This window comes from Lacerta agilis, chromosome 6, assembly GCF_009819535.1.
Source record: "Lacerta agilis isolate rLacAgi1 chromosome 6, rLacAgi1.pri, whole genome shotgun sequence".
In the NCBI taxonomy this organism is placed as follows: domain Eukaryota; kingdom Metazoa; phylum Chordata; class Lepidosauria; order Squamata; family Lacertidae; genus Lacerta; species Lacerta agilis.
This window is the reverse complement of record NC_046317.1, coordinates 80589021-80614273: the sequence shown is the minus strand read 5'-3', so window position 1 is coordinate 80614273 and position 25253 is coordinate 80589021. Positions and strand designations below refer to the sequence as shown.

The 25253-nt window shown below is 43.9% G+C and overlaps 1 protein-coding gene across 1 annotated transcript in view; it reads right to left on the bottom strand.

The window, feature by feature from the left end:
* Positions 1–7724: 7724 nt before the first annotated feature.
* The window catches only part of RTF2 (replication termination factor 2), a 57278-nt gene continuing 39749 nt past the window's right edge, over positions 7725–25253 (bottom strand). Inside the window, exons 6-9 of the mRNA XM_033153592.1 lie at positions 13685–13798; positions 11520–11574; positions 9599–9691; positions 7725–8100 (exon numbers count right to left, since the gene is read on the bottom strand). Of these exons, the coding sequence (XP_033009483.1) occupies positions 7910–8100; positions 9599–9691; positions 11520–11574; positions 13685–13798 (453 nt within the window). The 3' untranslated portion in view covers positions 7725–7909. The remainder of the gene's footprint in view (positions 8101–9598; positions 9692–11519; positions 11575–13684; positions 13799–25253) is intronic.

Genomic DNA, 25253 nt, shown 5'->3' with positions numbered 1-25253 from the left:
ACTTTATTGCCTACTAACTTTATTTTTGCTCAGTGCTTATGTCTTAAAGTCTAGATTATTGCTTCTTGTAATATTTAATTTATTCTATATTGGCTAATTTGGTAATTTTGTCCCGTTTGAATTTATTGATACATTTCGTAAGCTATCCCGCACTTAATAAGCAGACCCTGATTGTGCATGGTTCACTGTGGAAAAGCATTATGTAAAGAAACTATGGGCTCATCCAGACTTCCTGCCTCTTTCCCTTGGGAAAACCTGGTCTTTGCTGCTGAATCAGAGCAAGCGTTGATTGGGTTTTCCATGGATTGACATTTTGTTCCAATTGAGCAGTAAAGATCAGATTTTTGAGGGCAAAGCAGTGAGGCAAGTGGAAATCTTCTTGGACCCCTGCCTAGAAAGCATGGGGCAAAAGGAAGTGTGGATGAACCTCAAATCAAATCACAGAATCATAGAATCATAGCGTTGGAAGAGACCACAAGGGCCATCCAGTCCAACCCCCTGCCAAATCAAATCAAATCAAATCAAATCAAATCAAATCAAATCAGAACAAATGATCAATAAAGAATGCATGACACAAACCCCTACACTAACAACTAGGAAAGAGAACGAAAGAATAATATGTCCCATCTCTCTACCCCCAACCGCAAGATGTCTAAGACATGTCTAAGTGTTCTCTTGCTAAATCCAAATGAACTGTGAGAAAGACTCTATGAATTGGAAGTGGAGATGGCAGATGTACCTTTCCCTGTTTATCTGTTTCAAAAAACAAAAACAAAACAACCTTAATGAAAACTATTTTTTAAGAAAAAAAAGATGAAGAATGCATGTGGTCTGTATAAGTTTCGTGCAAGCAAATCAGAATGCATGCTAATTGAACAGGTCAAATGGAGGGATGCTGTGGGCACCTTCCAAGGTTCAAGTAGGGAAAACCACTGCCAACTTTAGAAGAATATGGAAGTCAGCAGAAAGGAGTCTTAAGTGACTTGGCTTCTCCCTCCAGATCTGTGAGCGAGCTGAAAAGATCGCTTACACCCACATCATTCCGTGCAGCACTGCGAGAGCTCATAACTGCGAGAAGCACTTATCAGATTTAAACCTGCGAAGGGATATTAAAATATAATTATCCCCTTTCTTCCAATTAAGCTTGAGCACTGCTGAGCCTCCTGCTCGGAAAATGTGACACTTGTAATGGAAGTTAAGCTCCAACAGGTGCCTGCTCTGTTTCAAGCTTTATTTAAAAGCACATGAATGTTCACTCCTGAGGCAGTCCAGACACACAGCCTTTGCTCAAGGCAAAACAATATTCCTGGGCGAGATCTTTCCATTCAAGGTAATTGCGACCAGGAAGCTGTGCATTTAGTGCGTAGTAGCGATCGCACGGCAGTCGGTTTGGTTCCCAGCACAATCTATGCTACATCCATTCCTGGCATTTATTCCTTTTTGGTGTTTCAACTCAAATGCGTTGAGAATAAACAGTTTTGGAAAGGGAAGGCAGCGTCTTCTAAAGATATGGGACTTTCCAGATGTACTAGGCTGCAAATACACCCTACATTTAAAGTATGTGGCTTCCTTGAAATGAATCTTGGAAATGGTAGTTTATCTGCCACAGACTACAATTCCCGGCACCCATAAAAACTACACTTCCCAGGGTTCTTGGGAGGGGTACATGTGCTTTTAGCATGCTTTAAATGTAGGAATCCCAAGACCCACCAACTAGGTGGGAAATACTGTACACAGGCTAAGGAACAGCGTGCTTCTGAGTTTATGCTCAGCTCATAAATTTGTCAACATACCAGGACCAAGCTCCTTCAGGTCCCAGAACAAGTCCTCCCACCCAATAATCAACTCCTGGTTTCCCTCCCTCCCTCCATGCATATTCTTTTCCAGCATCCTAACAGGGGGGTGGGCTTAGCTGTCTTTGAACTACTAGAAGTGACCGAAACCCCTGCTTGATCTGAGACCAACCAGCAGACCCCAATCTACCTTCTGCCTTCCCTGTGCTAAACCTGTGCTTTGGAGCAGCATCTCGGGGTGAAGAAAAGCTGGACCTTTTGAACATCTGCCTATCATGGGACTATTAGAGGTGGCAACTGAATTTGGCCCGGTAGGCAGAGGGTGATGGGAAAGTTTTTATTTTTTATTTTTACGAACTACTCCGTCAGCTCAGTTCCCAGAAAGAGGAAGGAAGAAATGAAGAAACACCCACCCTATAAAATTCTTAATTTTGTTCACTGTACTACAGGTGAAGTAAAGATCTATGTGCGATGCAGGGTGGGGAGACAAACGGAGAGCCATGAAAGATGGGCAGGTAAGACTGTTAAACTGTTACACAGCGAATGTGCCAGAGCAATCTGCTGGTTTCTCTCGGATAATCCAAATGATCCACATTAAATAAGGGTTGCAACTATCTGGGAGGCACAGTGTCCCCCCACAAGATGCCATCAGGAATGGCCACATCTAGGCATTGTTTAATCCCCCTTTGGCAACATGTCACTAAAGCTGTGTGTGTTTCATGGATCTATTTACAAGTGGGTAGCCGTGTTGGTCTGCCATAGTCGAAACAAAATAGAAAATTCTTTCCAGTAGCACCTTAGAGACCAACTGAGTTTGTTTTTGGTATGAGCACACGAAAGCTCATACCAAAAACAAACTCAGTTGGTCTCCAAGGTGCTACTGGAAAGAATTTTCTATCATGGATCTATGCTCTGGTAACCTCAAGGTTAGATTACTGCAATGCGTTATGTGTAGGGCTGCCTCTGAAGATGGTTCGGAAACTTCAGCTAGTGCAGAATTCAGTGGCCATGTCTCTCACCGGAACAAGACAGTTTGAGCATATTACACCAATCCTGGTCCGACTGCACTGGCTACCAATTAGTTTCCGGGCCCAATTCAAAGTGCTGGTTTTGACCTATAAAGCCTTAAACGGCACATACCTCAAGGTATATGGTTCACGCAATGTTTTCTGTGGAGGCTGCAGATCCTGGATTTACAGAGTACAGGCAGTCCCCTTGTCAAGCAAAGACTGTAACTTAGCCGACCACTTGGGCATGTATATTACAGATCTTCATCATAAATTAAATTACACCGACAGCAACTGGCGCCCCAATTACAGAGGGACAAAGCCAAGTCATGTATAAAAGGAACAACGTTGAGCCTATAATCTAGTGAAGAAGATGACAATAACAGAGAGGAAAACACCTGTCTTGCCGCAGTGGGGAATGCAGTTGCAGGAGTCTGCATCATGCTTAGCAAGCAAAAGGCATCTCAATATGACAGCTGACATATTTTTTCTTCTCCCCTAAAATTGTCCTGACTCACCTGCTAGAGTTCAAACAAATACACACTGCTATTTGAAAGGTGGTGAATTTTCCATTCACACCGGCCGATTACCGGTAGTTTGCTGTTTTTTTTCCCTCCAGTGGCGGAGGTGGGTCAATTCACAAGTGTCACCTGCAACAGACTGTTGCAGCATGAAGTGCTCCTGCGCTTCATTCGAGTCAGGCCATTGATCCATAGTTCAGAAATGCCCACAGACTGGCAGCGGCTCTCCAGGGTTTTGGAGAGAGTTCTCCCTTGGCCCTAACCTGAGATTAAAAACAGAGTAGGAGAGAGAAATGAACTGGAAAAAATGGTTTGTGAATGTCACCCCCACTCTCTAGGAAGAGTCTAGAGGCTTCCCCCTTTCTGATGAGATAATGTATTTGTGTTTGAAAGCATTCATGGTCTTTTGGATTGCCATTGACTGCAACTCTCATTGTGTTTGCTTGGTTTATTTGGCAGACTATAAAAATGCCACAGCACAATCACTGCATCCCTTTTGGGTATCCTCAAGCTGGCCCATTCTCTGGGCAAACTCTATTGCCCAGTCTTGAGCACAGAAATAGGAGAGAGAGAAGGAACACGTTCACAATTCTCTGGCCAGCCTCTATCTTTATTGGATGTGAATGGACAGCAGATTACCAGAAAATACCATGGCCCTATTCTCCCGCTTGCTGCTGCTTGGCAGCCAAACGATCAAGCATGGTGGAGGTCCAAAGCTTAAGGGTAAATTAACTACGCTTAGAATTGCAGCAATGATTTCTGCTGCTCCAGAGGGTAGGACCCAAACCAATGAATTCAAATTACAAGAAAGGATATTCTGACTAAACATTAGAAAGAACTTTATGACGGCAATAACTGTTTTGACAGTAGGAAGGACTCCCTCAGAAGGTGGCGGAGGTTTTTAAAGAGAGGTTGGATAGCCCCCTTCAGGGATGCTTTAGTTAGGATTCCTGCATTGCAGGGGGGTTGGACTAGATGACCCTCAGGGTCCCTTCCAACTCTACGATTCCATGCTTTGCATGCAGAAGGTCCAAGGTTCAATCTTTGGCATCTCCAGGTAGGGCTGGAAATGTCCTGTCTGAAAGCCTGGAGAGACACGCCAGTCAGTGCAGAAAATACCGAGCTACAGACCAATGGTCTGACTCAGTGTAAGACAGCTCTCTATGTTCCTTTCAAACTTGACCCAAATGCTACTAGCTGCTGATCTTAACCTCACTGAAATTAACCATGCTAAGGATCCTATAGAAACCAGGTGCCACCAGGCTTATGAAGTGGAATTTGCTCTCCTTTTAGATTGTGAGCCAAAATATATAATAATTAAGCTTCAAATAAGCATTTTTAGCAGTTATTTCCCCAAGGCAAGCATGCTCCCTTGGAGAAAATTAAAAGTGATGTCAAAACACAATGACGCTACGCTTAGACTTTCACAGTGTGTGCCTCAAACAAAGAGAAGCTTATTGCCTCTGTGCTTAACAAACGTAAGGAGGAAAGAGGAAGAAACACAGAAGCAAATGTCAGGCACAAATTTATAAATAGAAAACGTGGCAAAACAGCCAAACTTCACAATGTTTTGATCTGGGGTAGGGGGCGGGGATGAAAGGAGGTGGCAAAAAGCTTCCTACTGGTTAACAAGTTGGGGGAAGAGAAGTATTATGCAAATTACATGACAGAACCTTGTGTGGAAAACATGGCTAATTATGCTTGTAAAATGGCAAACAATTGCAGCCATTACAGTCAGCACTCGCCTATCAGAAATCCTAGCACAGTGTAAATAGAGTCATCTGAATTTCTAATCAACCTTCCCTGGTTGCATTTCGGGACATGTTTCAAAATGAGTTAACCAGACTAATTTACCTCTCACTCGCTGTGCACAAAAAGAGGTGGTGATGTGACACTGCATGGAAAAACCGTTTAAGGATCTCCACTCAAAACAAGTCTAGGTCCTAATGAAGCCTCTAAAAATATGGTGTTGATGTTTCATTTAAATTAGGGATCTGCGACCAATAGGTCTGTAGGTCCAATGGGTTGTCAACGTTTTTTAATTAATTGCTCAACATGTGCTAATTGGGGGTGTACACACACACACATGACAAAAGGTTCCTAATAAGGACATAAGATGACCCTTGCGGGATCAGGCCTGTGGCCCGTCCATTCCATCATCCTGTTCTCGCAGTGGCCAACCAGATACCCGTGAGAAGCCTGTAAGTAGGACCCGAGCACAGGAGCATTTTCTCTCTCCTCCAGTGGTTTCCAGCAACTGGTATTCAGAAGCATTACTGTATCCTACCATGGAGGCCTCCTTCATGGATCACTGCCTTGTCATGGTGAAGGGGCTTGAATAACTCAGAGAAGCTATGAGCTATGTCGCGCAGGGCCACGCAAGACGGATAGGTCATAGTGGAGTTTTGACTAAACATAATCCACCTGGAGCAGGAACCGGCAAGTCACTCCAGTATCCCTGCCAAGAAAACTCCATGGACAAAAACCTCCAATATTTTGGCTACCTCATGAGAAGAGAAGACTCCCTGGAAAAGACCCTGATGTTGGTAAATATGGAGGGCACAAGGAGAAGGGGACGACAGAGGAGGAGATGGTTGGACAGTGTTCTCAAAGCTACCAACATGAGTCTGACCAAACTGCAGGAGGCAGTGGAAGACAGGAGTGCCTGGCGTGCTCTGGTCCACGGGGTCACGAAGAGTCGGACATGATTAAACAACAACCGTGGAGGCAGAGCATAGCCAGCATGGCTAGTGGTCAATTCATGGTCAATTCATGGCCTTCTCCTCCATGAATTTGTCTAATCCCCTCTTAAAGCCACCCAACTTGGTGGCCACCACTGGCTCCTGTGGGAGTGAGTTCCACAGTTTAATTGTGTGTTGTGTGAAGAAATGCTTTATCTATCCAGAATCGTCCAACATTCAGCACCATTGGATAGCCATGAATTCAAGTGTTAGGAGGGAGACCCCCCCCCAATCTACTTTCCCCATGCCATTAATTTATTTATGTCAATCACCTCCTACTTGCCTTTTCTCTAAATTACAAAGTCTCAAATACTACAACCTTCCCTCAGAGTTTCAGAGTGGGACGATCAGACTTGGGGTTGCTGCGCACGAGGTCCTGCGCCTGTTTTATGGCAACACCATTGTAGGGATTTTGGTCGGATTGGCGCTGGCAAACCACGTCGATTCTGCAAAGGTTAGAAATACAGCGCTGGCAAACCACGCTGACCCTGGAACGTCAGGACGGGATACACAGGTCAGCGGGACAGCAGGACAAAGGAGTGGTGGAAAAGTACTGGAAAAGTCACAAGATGAGCACGGGAGGGGTACATGAGGGAGAGGCATGGAGGATGAGCATGTACGCAATGGAGGTGTCATGTGGGGAAGTTTTGGGGTGTTACCAGAATACCCTGTGTAGGAGCATTTCCTTATATGGTATGGATGTATCACCATTGGGCTGTATGTTTCCTTATTTGGTCCCTGAAGTTGTTCCTGTAGAACTAATCATTAACCTGTGTGTGAGATTGCTAATAAAAGGGAGCCCTCGGGTGTGACTTGAGGTTGCCTTCCCGTGGATACCATCCTGTCGTCATGTCATTTTCACTGCCGGTGCAACACACCATCTCTGATGAACCGTAGTCTCTTACACGTCTCAGAAGAGTACTAACACATTTTCTCCTCCCATTCACATTTCTTCTAATGCAAGATCTCCAAAACCTTTTACAATGAAAGTGGGATGGGCTGGACAGCTTTCAACCATGCAATCGAGGGACAATATTAGAATACCGTGCTTTTATTTGTAAGTACAAGGTGCAAAAGAAAAGTCACAAAGGGCCCTGCTTTATTTCTCTGACAAGTGACAGGAATGGAAACCAAAATTAAATATTCAACAATATCACTTCTATAAAGCTGGCAAGAGCTACACAGGTAAAGATGGACATTCTGGGCTGGCCCCCCCCCAAAAAAAAAATTGCTTTCTGTGGTTCATCACTCCACAGCCCTCTTGAACATAGGGTGCTGGCTTCTGCTGTAGCCTCCTCACTCTTGCGAATGATGATGGTGGAACACCTTCCGTTTGCTGAAGCCTGACCCACCTAGACAAAGCTTTAGCAAACCAAGGAGAAGAACAGGACAGGAAGTGGTCATGCTAGTCTCCTATCTAATTACTCTAGCCCCACAACCTACAATTCCATGCAAAAGAAGGTCTGAAAGTCAGGATGCCTGAAAGACAGAAGAAGGTACCCATGCAAGGTAGATGCTGTGGGTAGGTCACCTGTTTCTGTTCTACATGCATCCAAATTATTCAAAGCGACCAGGACCTGTTGGGGTAGGGGGGAGGTGGAATCAAGAGCACATCATTTGTGATCCTAACAATTAGTACTTGTTCAAATCACACACCCCTTTAAAAAAATAAACTGACTTCTGCTAACTGCTTTTATATTCTACTTTACATAGTTATATATGGATGGTCCTTCTAAATTGACAGCAAATTGCACTCGGTGCCCAAATAACTAAGTCCTCCCTTGTAAGAGGAACTGCAGCAGGGTGGGAAAGGGCAGAGCCTGCTACAAACTGCAAACTTTTCTGTGTTAGAAATAGTATGCTGTATGGGTAATCCAATTGGAAGACTCTTCCTTGGAACGTTTGGCAGAACTGTGTGATGTAAAGATAGACTTGTACGCTTCCGATTTCTCTCCTCTGCTTGCCAAGGATCGCTTGGGCCCCCCAGTTGAACTTTTGCTGCTTTTCCCAGATGAAGACGATGGACTTTCGCTGACTGCTACAGAATGAAGCAAACAAAACGCGCGTCAACTTCACCCACAAAACTTGCATGTAGACACACACAAACACCATACCAAAGAAACCTTTGCCAACCTGGTGCTCTTCAGTTGTTTGAGATTGCAACTCCCATATTTCTTTTTAAGGCTCGTTAAGGCTAAAGTCAAGATTAAGTTGCTTAAGCTTCTATTTTGCACAGCTGGCACTTGGCACCCTTTGGCAGTTGCCAGGACCCAAGCGCTCCAGCAGGTCCACTGCCAATATCCACGCTGGTTCTCCCTTAAAACAATTTCAAATCAGCACCTGGTGGCTAGGTCTGGGAGCCACCAATTTTCTTCTCAAGAGAGTCCGGGGTGGTGCTGCACTGTAGGAAATGACAGTGATAGTTCTCGAACCCACTTGCCTGTTGCAGATCAGAGTCCTGTTGCTCCTGCCACCAAATAAGCTTACCAAGCCCCACCAACACAGGAGGGCCAAACATGAGGGCACTTTGTTTACAGTCCCCACCCCTCAAACAGGAACCACCTTGTTGAAATCATGCAACAACTGGAACAGTTGGTTTTGCTAAAAACATGGACCCCAAAGGACGGCTCACAAACAGTTGGAGGGGGGGGTTAAGTAATCAGCACAACTAGACAGACATGGCTCATGGAAGCTCTTAGGCCTTGCAAATAAGAGGGCTATGTTGCACCCACAGCTAGTCCACAAAGACCAAGCTCAGGGAAGCACCTCAACCCAGCTCACCAATTATTGGGGTGGGAGAGCTGGGGGGGGAATTACATCTGGCAACCAATGCACCCCTCTGGTTTCAGGACAGTTCATGGGTAGATGAGTCTAAAAAGCCTGGGACACATTTTCATGGCCCTCTAGTGGCTATGGTAGCTCATTTACCAGAAGTAATGTATTTAGCATTAACTCTGGAAGTTTATACTCGATTCTGATTAAACTAAGCCTCCTAAAACAAAAGATGTGAACTGTATTGACATTATTTTCAGCTCTCCTACCCCACTAATTTCAACATCTAAGCTTGACTATCTTGCTTTGCATGCAAAAGGTCTCAGGTTAAAGACTCAGCATCTCCAGGAAGGATTGATTGAGACGAGAGCCCCGTGTGAAACCCTGGAGAGCCATTGACAGTCAGCGTGGACAATACTAAGCTGGAAGCACCAATAGGCTGACTCAGTAGAAGGCAAGAGTCTTATGTTCCTAGTGTTAACGTTGGTTATGGTTGCCATAGAAACAATTGACCATGGTTAAAGGCAGCAGCAGAAATGCGAGGGAGGGGTGAATTTATTCAACAGACAAATGACGGAGAGTCTGCCATTCCGCGGCTCATACACAGCCCTCATCTTTCCACGAAAGGGATGGTCCCAGTTACAGCTGCACCAGCTCAATGTAGAGCTCTAGGTGGACATCTGGCTGAAAATGGCTAATAAAGGATTATCCACAATATTATTGAATGCAATGTCATGAAACTGCGTGGAAATTTTTATACTAACCTGTACTCTTGCAGAAGGCAATGCTTCTATTTTCTCCGGATTTCATGTTTGCGGTATCCTTTTCAGTATTTACTTGAGATGATGTAGGCAAATCTTTAAAAAAAGACCAAAAAAAACCAAAACCCCACATAAACAGGAATAAAATAACAACAACAACAACAACAACAACAAGTTATTTATACCCCACCCATCTGCCAGGGTTTCCCCAGCCACTCTAATTGGCTCCCAATCAAATATTAAAAACACAATACAGCAGTAAACATTTAAAACTTCCCTATAGTTTTTAGGAAGAGAGAAAAATTAAAAAGAATAGAGGTGCAATCTGCATCCTATTAAAACCAATAGCAAAAGATTTGTTCAGCAAGAGAGTATTGCAATCAAAAGTAATTAAACATTAAAACTTCACTCAAGAGTTGCACCAATTAATGATCAACACATAGAGAGTTGCCACTAAAAATGAAAGTTGTGTATTTAGTTCCTTTCAGTCCCTTTCTGCACTCCCTTATATGTGTTGTAACACCATGATATCCAATGTTCTCCACCATAGCCAAGGACATGGAGCAGAACCATAAGGATATCAAGGCATAAGTTATACTAAATGTTACACAGATGGGGGAGAGGGTAAAATAAATGGCTCACTGCAGCAGCACCTGTGTACTTAATTAACTTAGGTTAGCAGAAGCTTTGTGGCAGAGAACAGCTAGCAGCTTAACTAGCTTGTTTACTGCCAAGAGATGAGGCTTTGAAGGCATGGATTGTTGTTAGCTTGTGAACCCTAGTTTGTTTTAACAATGACTTGGCGTTACATGTGAACTTCCTTAACCATGGTTAGGTTTGGACTCTGTACCTCAGGCACTTCGCAAACTCCAAAGGCATGAAGCAACAGTAGCTGGAAAACAAATCAAATGTTGGAGAAACAAGCCACAATTTGTTTGATCCTTTGTGGGACAACTTGTGGTTAACTCATGATTAATTTTTTTAAAAAAACAAAACTGCCCAAACAAACCATGGTTTAATGTTATGTGTGAACCAGGCCAATGTCTTCTAAGCAGAAGGTCCTGTGAACTCCACTCCAACTATATTTGCCCCTTTGTACGATCTACCTACAAGCTCCTTGTTTTATTTTTTTGTCCCTTTAAAAATGGGGGGTGGGGGCAAAGGGAGAGAATCCATTAAGTGAGAAAAGCATTAATGCAGGTTAGTTATGCTTGTCACTTTTGTTTTTCCTTAAGGGGATATTTAGTTCATAATGTGCGCCAACTTTCTATTTACTGTTACTCCTTTTTTACAGTTACAGGTGGGTAGCTGTGTTGGTCTGCCATAGTCAAAACAAAATAAAAAATTCTTTCCAGTAGCACCTTAGAGACCAACTAAGTTTGTTCTTGGTATGAGCTTTCGTGTGCATGCACACTTCTTCAGATACACTGAAACAGAAGTCACCAGATCCTTAAATATAGTGAGGGAGTGGGGAGGGGTATAAGAGTCGTCAACAGGTTTTCCACACCTATCAGCTGATCACCCATTCCCACCACCCTTCTGAGTAATACCCCTTCCCACTCCCTCACTATATTTAAGGATCTGGTGACTTCTTTTTTTACAGTTTCTAACCTATTTATGTGAAAACAACATGCAAAATGGCCTTTTAAAAGAACACAGTGGCATAGGGATAGGGAAAGGTCACCCACCACTGGAATTAGCCAATAGGTGCATATCATATTTGCATGGCTACTGCAGATTTCATTAATCAAACCAGAGGTGCTAGCTGCAGGGGTGGGATGATCCTAGCAACACAATATAGTTGTCTGTGTGCTGGGAAAAGTTGGTTTCTCTGCAAAAGCAGCACTACCTTGAAGGAAAATGTGTGGGTTCTGGCTAACAAAGGTAATAGCTGCACAGTTACTGCACATGGACACAACCTTACCTTCAGCAGCTTCAGGTTTCACAGTGGTCTCTGCTGCCTTAGATTTCTTGGATTTCTGGAAGCAATGGAGATGAACCTGAGTGATAACAGCCCAAACTGTGTTTGGTAACAAATCCACCTTTGCCATAAGGTTACTAGGTGCTTTTTCATATTATATTACTACACAATCCACTCCACCCACACAATTCAGGGCCCACTTTGTGCTCCCTTAAAAGTGGGCATATACGGCTTATAAGGTGCAAAGGGAACAAACTGTATGAGAGACAGAATAATCCCAGAAGAGAAAGGCCACGCTTATCTGCCTGCAGGATCAAGATGTTTTGAAAAATAACCTGACTGTGATCCTTGAAACTAACTCTAATCATCCTTGAGAGTTGGAGAGATATGTTCTTTCTTCCATTATCCACACAATTAAAATTAACTCAACATTAGGAGCACAGCTTTCTCCATTGGGGCTGCCTGCCCCCTTTGGAAATCTCAGCTGGCTAGCTGTTTGCAGTCCCTTTTTAATATTGTTTAAGATAATCTTATTTGGGATCCAGTTAATAGTCTGGGAGTATCTGAGGCTGCAGCGTTGCCAAAGCTAAGCAGGTATGGCCCTAAGCAGCCCTTTGAACGGGAAAAGCACAGTGAATCCTACATAGGAACATGAGAGACAGACAGACCCGACTTCTTACCTGCCATTAATTACACCCACCATTAATTATGGTTAGACAATGAGCCCTTTCACCTGATGAATTGGGTTGTTGACAATAAAAAAAAAAAACTTGCCACAATAAACAGACAGGTTAAATGCTTTCCCACAGAAATGTAGTTGAACAGGGATATCATATGAGGTTATTTGTGAGTGAGCACTGGACAGCCCAGCAATATTACAGTGGATAGAAGTGAGGACATCCCAATGTTAGAATGCATCAGGCCTGCTCAAGTTCAGACTCACCAAGCTGGTTGCAGACCACTAGCCATGCTGTGTGGCTTAGGAGGTGGCAGATAATTGCCTTCTTTGTGCAGCCTGAGGCAGGCAGAAAAAGCAGGACACTATGAAGCCCTCAGTGGGTTCCATATGCAGCTGATGGTAACCAGTTTGCACAGATCTGCTGCATACATTATTAGCTGCAAGAAAGGCACTGATTCCACTGAGCTATTCCCTTTTCTGCAGATTACCCATGTCTTCCTGCAGGTGGCAGCAAAGCATCAGACCTTCCTGCGCAGCAGTTTTAGAGGCAAGGGTGTCTTGCAACTAAAATACATGTGGTAGGAAGATGCAGACTGATATATTTTAAAATAATTTTTATCCTCAAAGGCAGCTCTCAAGTAGCTTTAAGATTGCTACAAGTCCCTGCTGGTCTCAGCTGTACCTATAAAGGAGCCCTGCTTTGCTTTGCTTCACTTTCCTAATCCCAACACAGATATGCCTAGCAGTGTTATATGCTTATTTGGGATCCAGCCTTCAGCATGAAAAAAAGCTCTGCCCTAATTTTAGTTTGAAACATGAACGCTGCTTGCGGTAATACAGAAACATCTTTCGATCTATAGTTTCATGTTAAACTAATCCTAACCCAAACCACCATTATCCTGGCCCCACACCCTTCTTCTTCCCTGTCTCCACACACACCCTCCCTCTTCTCCCTTGTCAAAAACGGCTGTTGGTTTTACACTTTCCTATCCCTAACAGTCAGAAGAGGATGATGTAAAATGTAAAACGTAAACTACATCAAGGAAGAGTGATAGTTCTACTTAAGAGCAGCTGGATAATGGAACAACTAGGTACTGATTTGAGAAGGAAAACCAATGGGTTTATTTATTTTGATGACGGAATTTGTGGAAGGAAGAAAGAACTATTTCCATGTGAAAGAAGAGCTGGATTAAATTAGTGGCAAGGCCAAAGAAATTACTTATCTCTGATCTAATTAAAAATGACTGGTGAGGGCTAAAATTGAAAAACAACAAGCTGTACTTGATAAAAAATATTTGCTGGGATTCAATGAGCTGCACCTACAGTTTTATGCTGGGGGCTTTGGCCACCTGAATAGGAGACCGACCCCCTGCCACCACAGAGAAGATTTTGAAAAAGCTGTTTGTAATAAACTCTGTAATATACTCTGTTCCTGAAGTATTCCATAAATGCATGTGCAAATACATCAGAAAATTCACAAAGCTCTTACCTTCCCCAATTTACTCTTAAGCCTTCTCTCCTCCATTCTTTTCTTCAGCACTTCTACATCCTCTTTTGTACCGTTAAGTACAATCACATCATCGTCTTGAAAAGAGGCCCCACACTTTCATGAGGAAAGGGGAAAAGGGTTAACAAGGCTTTATATTTTTATGACCACATACGAGCAATGTAATGGGTTGAATGTACATAAAAAAGGGAGGGCACAAGCTACATCATCCACATTAGGAGTGTTTTGCTTGACTATAAAAATAAATTACAATTCAAACATGCATATTCTTGCTTGCTTCCCCCTTGTCAGATTTTTATCCTCTCTGCCATTTCTGCAATAAGCCTGTGTCTTGACCGAGAGGATTGTTTAATTCTTTATTTCATAGAATCATAGAACTGTAGAGTTTGAGGGTACCCCGTGGGCCATCTAGTCCAACCCCCTGAAATGCAGGAATCTCAATTAAAGCATCCATGATAGAAGGACACCCAACCCCTGTTTAAAAACCTCCAATGAAGGAGGGCCCATCACCTCCTGAGGGAGTCCATTCCACTGTCTAAGCAATCAGTTTGTAAGAAATCAAGGTACTTGCCAAAGTACATATAAGGGTTGGATCCAGATAGAATTAACCACATTCTGAGCCACAACAAAAGCAATCTGAAAAATTAGTCACAATAAACTGAAGCACCATTGATTTCTCGGGCAACTAGCTTAATCTGGACTCAATCCAAAAGCATGTTACTAGTTTAGCCAACTGTTGTCACTTTGAAATTAATGAGAAATAAGTAAGTTGCAGCCAACTGGTGCTACTGATTGCAAAAGGATGCAAATGTGACTGATTTGCTCCCTCTGGATTGGGGCCGTGCGTTCCATTAACTCAGCATGGATTTTACCCCCACCCGTGGGCTAACCTCCTGCTCAGGGGCCTGATCTGACCCACTGAGCTATTTTTCTGAGCTCCAAAATCATACCGCTTTGATGGCAGTAGCAAAAAAAGGAAATAGAGAGACATGGGCTGGGGTGGAAAGAGGCTTACTGGTATATCCCCTCTGTTCAGCTGAGGGTGGTGATGCCTCTGTGTTTGCGAAATACTGCATGGTGACCACACTCCCTGCTGGCATGCAGCCCTTGGAAGGTTGGGTTAAGGGCGATTGTTGCCCTTGGGCAAAAAAGATTAGACACTCTTGGCTCAAAACTATTTAGTTCATTATATTCTGTCCTACGCTTCCTTCATGGAACTCAGAGTAGTCAAAAGACACTGTGTTCTATCCTGAGAAAATGTGACTGGGGAGGTAAGGAAATGGCCATTTTTACTGGTGTATTTAATGATGCCTTTATATTTGTTATCTCTCTTTATCTTTACTAAAACCTTAAGAAAAGAAAACATGACTTGGCTGAGACCATCTAGCTGGCCAACCCAGGATTTGAACCCAGGTCTTCGCAGGCTTGATTTTGTCCATGATGCAACATAGCTTCTCAACTGGAACTCTACACTGTTAGGTCTAGTAATTTTTAAAAGGTGATAGTATAAAGAGAGAGCAGCATTTACACAAAATAGTAAAAAGCGGAAAATGGTACTTTGTTCAAGGAGAAGCAAAACGCAATTGCGAAAACACAACAACACAATAATTTAATAGTTCACCTTTCTCCGTATATTCAGAGGAAAGAAAGAGAAGTATCTAGGTGTAGCAACATTAAGCCTCAAAGGTGGGGGAAATGTCAGAATTTTATTGCTTGCATTTTGTTCTAAACATCCATGATGAAAAAATGTGTAATTAATATATTTCTAAGGGGGAAACCCCCCAACAGTCTTGCCTTGTCAGAATCGGAATAAAATCTGTCCAGCCATGAGACATACAGATTTGAAAACAAGAACTATGCGTATCTAAAAATAACCAATGAAACAACATACAAGTCAACGGACTGTTATGCTACTGGAATTGGAATAAAATCGCAGGGAAGCCAGGTGTCCATCCCATAATTAACAGCATCCTCACCCATGAATTTTTCATGGCATTTCATAGCAGCCAGAGCTTAAGGAGCCACAATACCAGATAGCATTATTGTTTGCCAACAGCTAACCTGACTTGTCTGGCAGCTATTTATAGCAAAGTCTACAAGATTACAGATCTACATCAATATATTTTGATCTTGTACGCAACAATTCCCCGAGCAGCAGGGAAAGAAAGCAGAGTCTTACTTACAGCAGCAGCAGCTTTAAAAAAAGGAAAAGAAGCCTAAGCCCTATGAAAAGTTGCCCCAAATAGCACTTATTCAGGGCTTTAAACCAAGGAGACACACATTGTTAATAAACAGATATGCATAGGAACCACATCCTGCCCCCCTCTGACCAAAGATGCATTTAGCTCAGCCTTCATCACTCTGGTACTCTTCACGTGTCTTGAATTACAACTCCAGTAATTCCTGACCAACAGCCATTCTGCCTGGGGCTGAGAGGCTGAAGACAGCTGGAACACAACCATAACTTCAAGGCACTGGCAGAGGAAGAGGAGTGCGGGGGGGGGGGAGCACACTGCCCCCCGCCCCTGTGGGCAGTGCGCCATGCCCCCAGGACGCGCACCAGCCCCCACCTCTGCCTGCTCTCCCCCCTCCCCCCCCCCCGGTGCCAGAGCATGAAGCTCCGCCACTGCTTCAAGGTACCAGGTAGGGGAAGGCTGATGTTGCTTTGTGTTATAATAATGCGTATTTATTTGAAACACACTAGGTGGTTATGCAGAATCGACACATTGCAGGCAGCTCGGGTTTTCAATCTTTTCTAATCCTTATGGCTTCGAAATTGGATTGAGAGTCTCCAAGCAATAGTGCCTTGCAAAAAATATCAGAAGCTGGGGGTGTGGGGCCACTTCCTAGGACTGCTGGTGACTTGAGGACAAGGCTTCAGTACAGCTACTTGGAATTCGGGGGAAAAAGTAGCTTGAATTTTGCAAATTCGCCAATTTGCAAAAAAAATAATGGTGTTTTGTTTTGCAGAATCTATCTTTTGTTATTACATAATTTAAATATTTGGAGGGTGGGAATGGGTGGAGGTAAAGGCTCAAGTCTCCTAGGTTTGGAGCTTCATGGGGAAAAGGCGCAGGAACAATGGAAACTGCCTTATTGTCACCCAGACAATCATGACCAGCTAGCGGCTTTAGCCAGTGGTGCCCTACTGGCTGGAAGGGATTCTACAGAGTCTCTGGCAGAGGTCTTGCCCAGTACCCAGTACTTGATCCTTTCCCCTTTACTTTTCTTCTTTCTTAAAAACTGGAGGTAACCTGGGATCTCCTGCAGGCAAGCAGAAGGTCATCTGAGACAAGCACAGGTGCATGATTCATCAGGATGAACTGAGAGTTACAAATGATGGCAACATACTCAATGAACTGAGATGTAAATTAACAGCACACTCTTATGCATATTACCTGAGAAGAAAGTGCAACTGAGTTAAATGGATTCCCCCCCCCCTCCTGAAGGTCACAACTTAAATCACTACTAATTGAAGCTTTTGCATACTCCTGTGTCCCAGTACTAAGGGAAGAGTTACATTTCCAAAACACATGCATTCAGAGCTCTTTTTCCTCTGACTGCCAGTTCTGCTGAATCATTAATAGGATCTCAATTTGTTGTAGCCTTTAGCTCTCCGTTTTGTTGCCCTTTCTCAGTTTCACTAACCTTGGAATACAATTAGTAAGGCAAAACCATACGAATCCTGGTCCATACACTACAAACTGGGACAGAGGATTTTGTTGTTGTTAAGCATAAAACATACGCAATACGGGACAACTGTTGACAGGCGTAATTGTTCCAGGCAGTAGAGAATTGGGTGGGTAGGAGATGCACAACTGCTGATGCCACTGAGAGGTGAAAGCAGTCCATTTGAAGTCTGTATTTGGATAATATTTTAAAATAAAATAACAAAACGCTGGGCTTTCCCTCCAGCAAAGGGAATTTCAAAAGTTGCTGACATTCTCAGAACTGAAAGGGGCTCAACAGTGCAGGTTTGCTGCTGGCTTCTTTGCTATTGGCACTTGTCTCTTGCTATCTCCTATCTCATTTAGACACAAAATCCTGATAGCATCTGCACGCATACCCACAAAGAACAGCAATGCTTTTCTCATAATGACAGGAAGGCAGCACACATCCGTGGATAGGCGATGCCAATGGATGAAAAAATGAGAGAGAGAGAGAGAGAGAGAGAGAGAGAGAGAGAGAGAGAGATCAAGTATCTTTTGATGGTGGGTGCATTCAGCTTTATAGTTTGGTTTTGCAGTTGTTGTTTTCTAGCCTTCCTAGCAATTACGAAACAGGAAGCCATTGCAATACAGTCCTGAAGCTCGAAGGCACTGAAAGCATATTTAAGTCATTTGCATGTTTCCACAGAAGCAGTAGTTTCAAAGTTAGATTTTTGGTGAGAAGGTCTTGGTATGGTTGCAGAACGAGCCTTTCTCTGTGCTTTCATTCTACATTTCGCGGGGTAAGTGAACTTGCTTTACTTGATCGGCTGTTACTCTGCAGTCAAAATGCATTTTCTGACCCTTCGGAGATGATGTTCAATGTACAGGGCAGTCAGGGCCGGCGCGTCCATTTAGGCGAACTAGGCAGCTGCCTAGAGCGCCAAAATGGAGGGGGCGCTGTTGCTATGCTGCTCGTGCCTCGTGTGCAGGTGCCGCCGCCGCTGCAGCAGCTCCCCCGGGAGGAGGAGAAGGGTCTCAGGCCCAGCGGCGAGCTCCTCCTCATGGGGCGGATGTTGGCATAGGGCAGGGCTGTCTTAGGGAGACCGGCCGCCGTGGCGCAGCAATCCCTCCGGCGCCCCCGGCGTGCCGCCTCTCCGCTGCCTACCGCGCTTGCCGCCCCTCGGGAGGGGGGGTGGGCGAGCGGGGGGTGAGGGGCGTGGCGCTGGAGCGGCGTGGGGCTCTGCGCACCCTTCCAGTGCTCCCGGGACGGGAGGCGAGGGCGGCCAGCTCGTAGCCCACCCGGGAGTGGCATGGGCAGCAGTGGCTGCACTGCCGGCGCGCGAGCGCCCCCTTTGCCCGACGGCGAGTTGACAGGCGGCGGGGTCCCGTGGCAGCGGAGCAGGCAATGTGACCCCTGGCGGCGGAGGGGCTTGGCTGGCATCAAGATGTGGCTGAAGCCCGAGGAGGTCTGCTGAAAAACCGCCCTGAAGCTGTGGGTCATGCACTGCTGCAGCGGCGGTCGGGCCATGGAGGCGGCGGCTGGCGCTTCACCGGTAAATGGTGGGAAAGGGGCTTGGCCAGGGTGACCCCCGGACCCCATATTAAGAGTTGGAAGCGGGCTGAGAGCGGGCGGCGACCCCCGCCAGGAAAGCTAGTCTACAGTCGGCAGGCGTGGAAGTGCGAGCTCCCTTTGCCTTCCCAACCCCTCCGAGGGAAAAGGAGTGGGCGCGATATTATTATTAGCCTCCAGGAGGATCCCTCTCCAGACGTCCCCGAAAGTGGGGACTCTCTCTCTCTTTGTTGCTTTTCTTTTATACTCCTGTTGTCTTTTGACTCCTTGGTTGGGACGCGGTGGGGCTGAGGAAGAGGAGGAAGTAACTGCCATAGTGTGATGGGGCACCCCCTGCCTTGATGGACTGGGTGGAAGGGCTTTTGCTGCAGGGTGGGGGGAGAAACCAGGCTCTTTGTTCAGGGACAACCTGAATTCTTACCTCTGCCCCCCCACCTCCCCAGTTGTGCATTGCAAATAGTCACTTTCCCCCACACCTTATAGTTGGAAAAAGTCACTGTGGAGTAGAGGAAGTAGCTGTAACATGTGCGCAGATAGAAGCTCCCCTTGCCCATATTTTGTTTTTTTGCGAAGCCTCTTGGCGTATGATAAGAGGTTTCTGTCTTCTGAACAACTCCATTGTTTTCAACTTGAGTTTTTTGTTCAGGTGCCTGCAGCAGCTGTTGTTAATGTGGGGAGAAAGGAGGAAATCCGATAGAGAGGAAAAACATGGAAGAGCTTAGCCTGAGTCCATGGGATGCTTGATTTTACCAGTTTGCCAAAATAAGATATGTAGAATAAGAAGGCAATGAAAGGCTATATTTAAGACAGACTGTGGTTAGAAACAAAAATACGTGACATTTTGCAAAGAGATCTGCATTTAGGACTCTCCATATGGAAAAGCACGGGCAGGGTTGTATATATTGTGCATAAGGCTTTAAACTAAGCAGTGCTGCATTTGGTATTTAGTGTTAGTGGCAAGTGGTGAACGCAGTTTTTCAAAACTCAAACTTATAAAAACACACATACGCTCAGCTATGCTCCAAAAGAGACTAGTTGGTTTGGCAACTATATCAATCGAACATGCTGAACCATCAGCACTTGACCTGAAGGCACTGTTAACAAAATTTGCAAAGGAAAAGGCACGAAAAATAAGATTTTGATTTGCTTGAAATTGAAACATTAAAGAGACTTAAATTTCAGCATCACATTTAACATTTTTCAAAGTGATTTCTGTGCTAAAACTGTTCTGTTTGAGAAAAAAAAATCAGAAATTGTTTTATGACTTGTTTTCACAATTTTTAAAAAATAAATTAACCATTTCAAATTCTGTGCTTTTCATTCTTCCTATAATACAGCTGTGTTTGAAATATGATTGGCTGGGGGGGGGGCGCCAGAAGGTGATCTCGCCAAGGGCGCAAAAAACCTTAGCACCGGCCCTGAGGGCAGTTGCAGGGTCTTCAGATAAATCCTGTGTTACTTGCTTAGAATGAGTAGAGCCTAGGGACATGTTGAGCATGAGATTGTATCTCTTTTAGAAGTCTGGGTGTATACTGCACCACAAGAAATCCACACTCTGCTGTCAGAGCAATGTGTTCCGATTTGGTACACTTGTGCATGTATTTTCTTTGTGTCATTTGTTCTGCAAAGCGTTCTGCTACGCAATGTTATGAGTGCACAGGTCAAGAAGGGAAATGTGACGGAGGGGAAAAGGGCAAGGAGACTGGGCACACACTGGTAGCAGAGGCAGTGGACACAGAATCATTGTGGGAACTGGGGAGGGTCCCCAAGTCTCATGGTCACTGAGACCATGGAAGCGTGGAGACCAACAGCCACACTTATGCTACAAGCCTTCATCAGAGAGTGCTTTGGTCATGATTTCCTTTAAGGTTTCCTTTTTAAAAATTGAGAGCCAAGATGGTTGAAATTCCATGCTTGTGTTGTAAACTTATTGCCAGAATACAAAGATCTGTTAACAGTCACAGAGATCCTATCATTATCTGGAACAATTTTGTAGCCGTTGCTAAACTTCGGCAATAACTCTCACCCAGGACCAATGCCTAATAATATGATTTATACAGCACCTTGCACAGATGCATCAGCAAAAATATGTGTGACTGAACACAGATGAACTCTTGTCTTTGATAATGCTCCCAGAACATCATAAAGGTAAAATAAGCGAGGTACTCATGGCACCAATGCCAGAAATAATAGTAATAATAGCAGCAGTCTCTCCTTGTGGAATGGGACATCTCTCTGCTTCTCCCTGCTTGCAACCCTCCTAAAACTATTCTGGGACTTCCACTGGAACAGATCTGGGGTGATGCAGGGGGTGCATGGGGGGGGGAGGAGAGTGGGGAAGACTAATTGTGTGACAGTAACTATTTCATTGAATACCACCCAATGATGCCATGCTTAAAAAGACCACAAAGGCAGGGGTACCCATGTGCTTCCAGATGTTGTTGGGGCTCCAATGCAGCAATCAACCCCATCCATCATGGTCAACAGTCAAAAGGATGACAGAATCTTGAGGGTGCCTCCTTAATGAACTATACCCCTCATGAAATGCAGGAATATACAGATATGTATGGCTATTAATATACAACAGTGCATCACAGAATGAAACCTGCGATGTGAAATATTCTGCTTTCCTTTTAAGATACGCTTCTAGGACAACTGGCAACAGGAAATGCAATCTGAAAGCACATGGGCAGTTTCCAGAAAAGGCTAGATCGTTAGGCGGGAATTTCCCACAACTCTGGCCCACTGCCCCAATCTGAGTTTTAGTTCCTGAATTTCAGCTTCTCCCCCAGATAAGTTAAGAGCTTTGAGACTTTTACTGATTACCATATTTTCATCCCAGTTTCCAAGCAGTTCTCATCTCAAAAATCACAACACATAAAATAAAAAAAAGGAAAAGAGAGGCACTGTCACCAAGCTTACAAATACAAAAAAAGGGAAAGGAAGCAGAGAGCAAAGCTGGAAGAGAAAAATCAGTTCTTTAAGTCTAGGGCAGTGGTTCCCAATTAGCTAATTGCTGAGGACCCCCTATTTTTCAAAATCCAAGCCACGGACCCCCTACTTTTGAAAATCTTGACAACTATGGTAGTTACATCAAAATTGTTATCACTGGGTGATTTAAAAACCGATTTTGGCCAATATATTGAAAAACTGCACAGCACTAAAACAGACCATAAAATTTTATCATGCAAAAATGACAAAAAATTAGTTGGGGTGGAGGCAAGGAATGGGGCACAGACCCCTGAGTGCGTTCTGCAGACCCCCAGGGGTTCCCAGATCCCCAACTGGAAACCACTACATCCTGTTTTGGCTTCTCTGATAGAACCTGGGAAGCAGTACAGTTCTCTTGCAATTACACAGAAGCCTGAGAATCCTGTTTTAAATCATGTAGGTTTCAAATATTGGTGTAACAAAAGACAGGGACAAAGGAAGCTGTAAGGAAAAGCCTGTGAGAAGGAAGGGGTTGCAGGACAATAATCTGCCTGATCTTGGGGGAACATTCATTCCTAAACACTATTGTGGAGATCAGCTACACAAGTGATACCCAATTTGATTTTAGAGGCAGCCCAGATGCTCTTATGAAAATCCTGAGAAGTGCATTAAAAAAAAAAAGTCTATCGTTAATGTTTGTAAAGAGAAGGGTCAATACATAATTGTGGATATTTTCTATGTGGTCTGGTGCCAGTACACTGTCCAGACTTGAATTAGACCACAGGCATTTAAGCATTTAAGGTTAGAACTTTCTGTATTTGTTGTACTACCCTACAGGAAACCCCACTACATTTATCATTCTGTTATTTAGGATCCAGCAGGTGGTTTGGGGCAACAGCACCCAAGAAACGGGAACAATATTTATTTAACCTTTATTTAGTGAAATAAATAAATAAATAAAGTGAGAAGCATCTGAGCAACAATCATCCATTCTTGTTGTGAGCCATGCCCAATCATATATATGTTGCAGAGTATCTGGGGTGGGGTCAAGCAAACAATGGTTAAGGAAGGGTATTGGGTTTATACATGACACCAAGCCACAGTTAAAACAAACCAAGGTTCATAAATCAACAACAAACTATGGATTCAGATCATGGTTTGCTGGCAAGAAACAAACCAAACAGTTATGCTGCTGGGCCATGTACACACGCAACACTGAGCAATGATTTAATAAATCACAGTGTCATAAACCACGGTTTAGCATTAGTTTGCATACAGGAATAGTGGTTCATGCTTGGATTGGAAGCACTGGATTATTTCCCCTCCTCCTCACTGTGCATGCCCTAACAGATTTTTCCTATACATTAAGCCTTTTTTCAAGCATTAATGTAGTTAACTGGGACAGGTTGGAGTAATGTAACCATAACTATAAAGAAGGCTTTAAAGAATTTTTTTAAGGGCAATAAATATAGATTATTTACTCCACTACTGAAGACTAATCTTTGGAATAGGCAGCGAAAACCATTGTTATGCCAACATAAACAAGGATGTTGCAAAAGAATGTTCAGGAAACAAGAGCCTTTTCAACAATTCATGGTTTTTGTATAGTTGTGCTGTTTCATGTTTCTCCTTCCTGGAGTTGAAGGGAGTTCAGGGCAACTTTCACAGGGAAAGTTTTCTCTGGAAGAAAGAGGACTGGAGAGTTACCGTGTTTTTCTAATTTTTGTTTTCATTTTTAAATAAAGCGGCTGACACACTTTGAGTAGCAGACTCATAGAACATGAACCTAAATTATTTACTTCTTCAAAACATTTATACCCCAGTCTTTAGCCAGAAAAGCTCTCAGAGTGGCTTACAAACCAATAAAAATAGCATAGTCCCTGCCCCCACTCAAAATCTAAAACCTAAGAAGACATGAAACAAAAGGAGAAAAAGGGACAGGAAGAGGAAAACAAACTCACTAAGACAACATTTTAGTACCTCTCCTACTTATCCTGTAAGAAATAATATAATCCCTATATTCTGGAATATGGCAGGGGGTTGGACTGGATGGCCCTTGTGGTCTCTTCCAACTCTATGATTCTATGATTCAACCATATAAATGCGGCTGTTGTTCTATTATGCAATGTAGAAAGGCTGTCCTCCTTCTATTCTTTGGAATAGGCTTGTCCTTGGTGAATTAGTTGGGTTGCACTGTGTGTAAAGCCACTGTAACATATCTGCCTGTAAAGTGGGAAGGGATGGAACTGGTCTGCCCAGTCTGAGGGAGTTGAAAGAAGTGGGGTTGTCATTGTGTGTGTGTGTGTGTGTGTGTTATATTTCATGTGCTAAAAGATGAGGTACTTTTGCAGGGGGTGGGGGGTAGGTTCCATCTAATCTTGGGGGGGGGGGGAGATGCAGCAGACACCTTCACTTCCTAGGGCTCTCACCCATCTTCCCTACTCACAGAGGCAATTAGTTTCTACTCTCCTGTGAAGAAGAGCAGCAGTACAGAGCAGCTCTGGAGCATAATGCTATCAACTGGGCCCCCATGAGCCTTCCTGCTCCAACAGGAATAGCTGTATAAGACAACAGTTTCTAGCTAGTCTCTAGAAGGTCAGTGATTCACCCTGTAAGGTCAACAACCTCTGGCTGCATTGCAGCCAATTTCAAGAAGGTTAGGTCATCACCTGTTTCTAGAATCATCAGTATCAGGCTGTGATAGAGTGATCTTCCATGAATTTGTCCAGATCCCTTTTTTAAAGCCATCTAAATTGGTGGCTATCACCACATCCTGAGGATGTCAGGATAGATGGACCATGCTGTGCTAGACAGGCAAATTGACTGGTCTTAAATAATGCAACTTCCTATGTGGCAGAAAACCTGCCATACTGTATATACTTACAGTCCACCATTCACCAAATGGCTCCAGGATGAGTGAGAAAAGTATAACCACTAAAACAACTAAAAAATAAAAACCAGAAAGCTAACCAAAAACAAAAAGCAGAAGCACAGAACAACAACACAGAAAGGAAAGTGCCCAGTCAACCCAAGAACTAGGTAAGAAGTGTTTTCTTGATCAATTGTTCAAAAAACATGCAAAGATGGTGCAAGACGCATCTCAGAGGGGAGCTCATTCCACAAGTTGGGGGCCAAGAGAAAGAAGGGTGTCCCACATGCCCCCTTACCACAGAGGGAGGCCCACAAGCAGACTCAGCTTTATTGCAGGTAGGGGAATTTCCTGCTTTTTGAGAGGCAAAAGGCACAATGTTCGGTTATACAGATGTTGTTGCTATATTGTTTTATTATTAATAAATTGTTTCATTATTAATTAAATCTGTTGGTTGTTTTATGTTGCCCAGGGCAACCCATAGTGACAATCAGCCAACCAACCAACCAACCGTTGTAGTTAAGCTTCAAA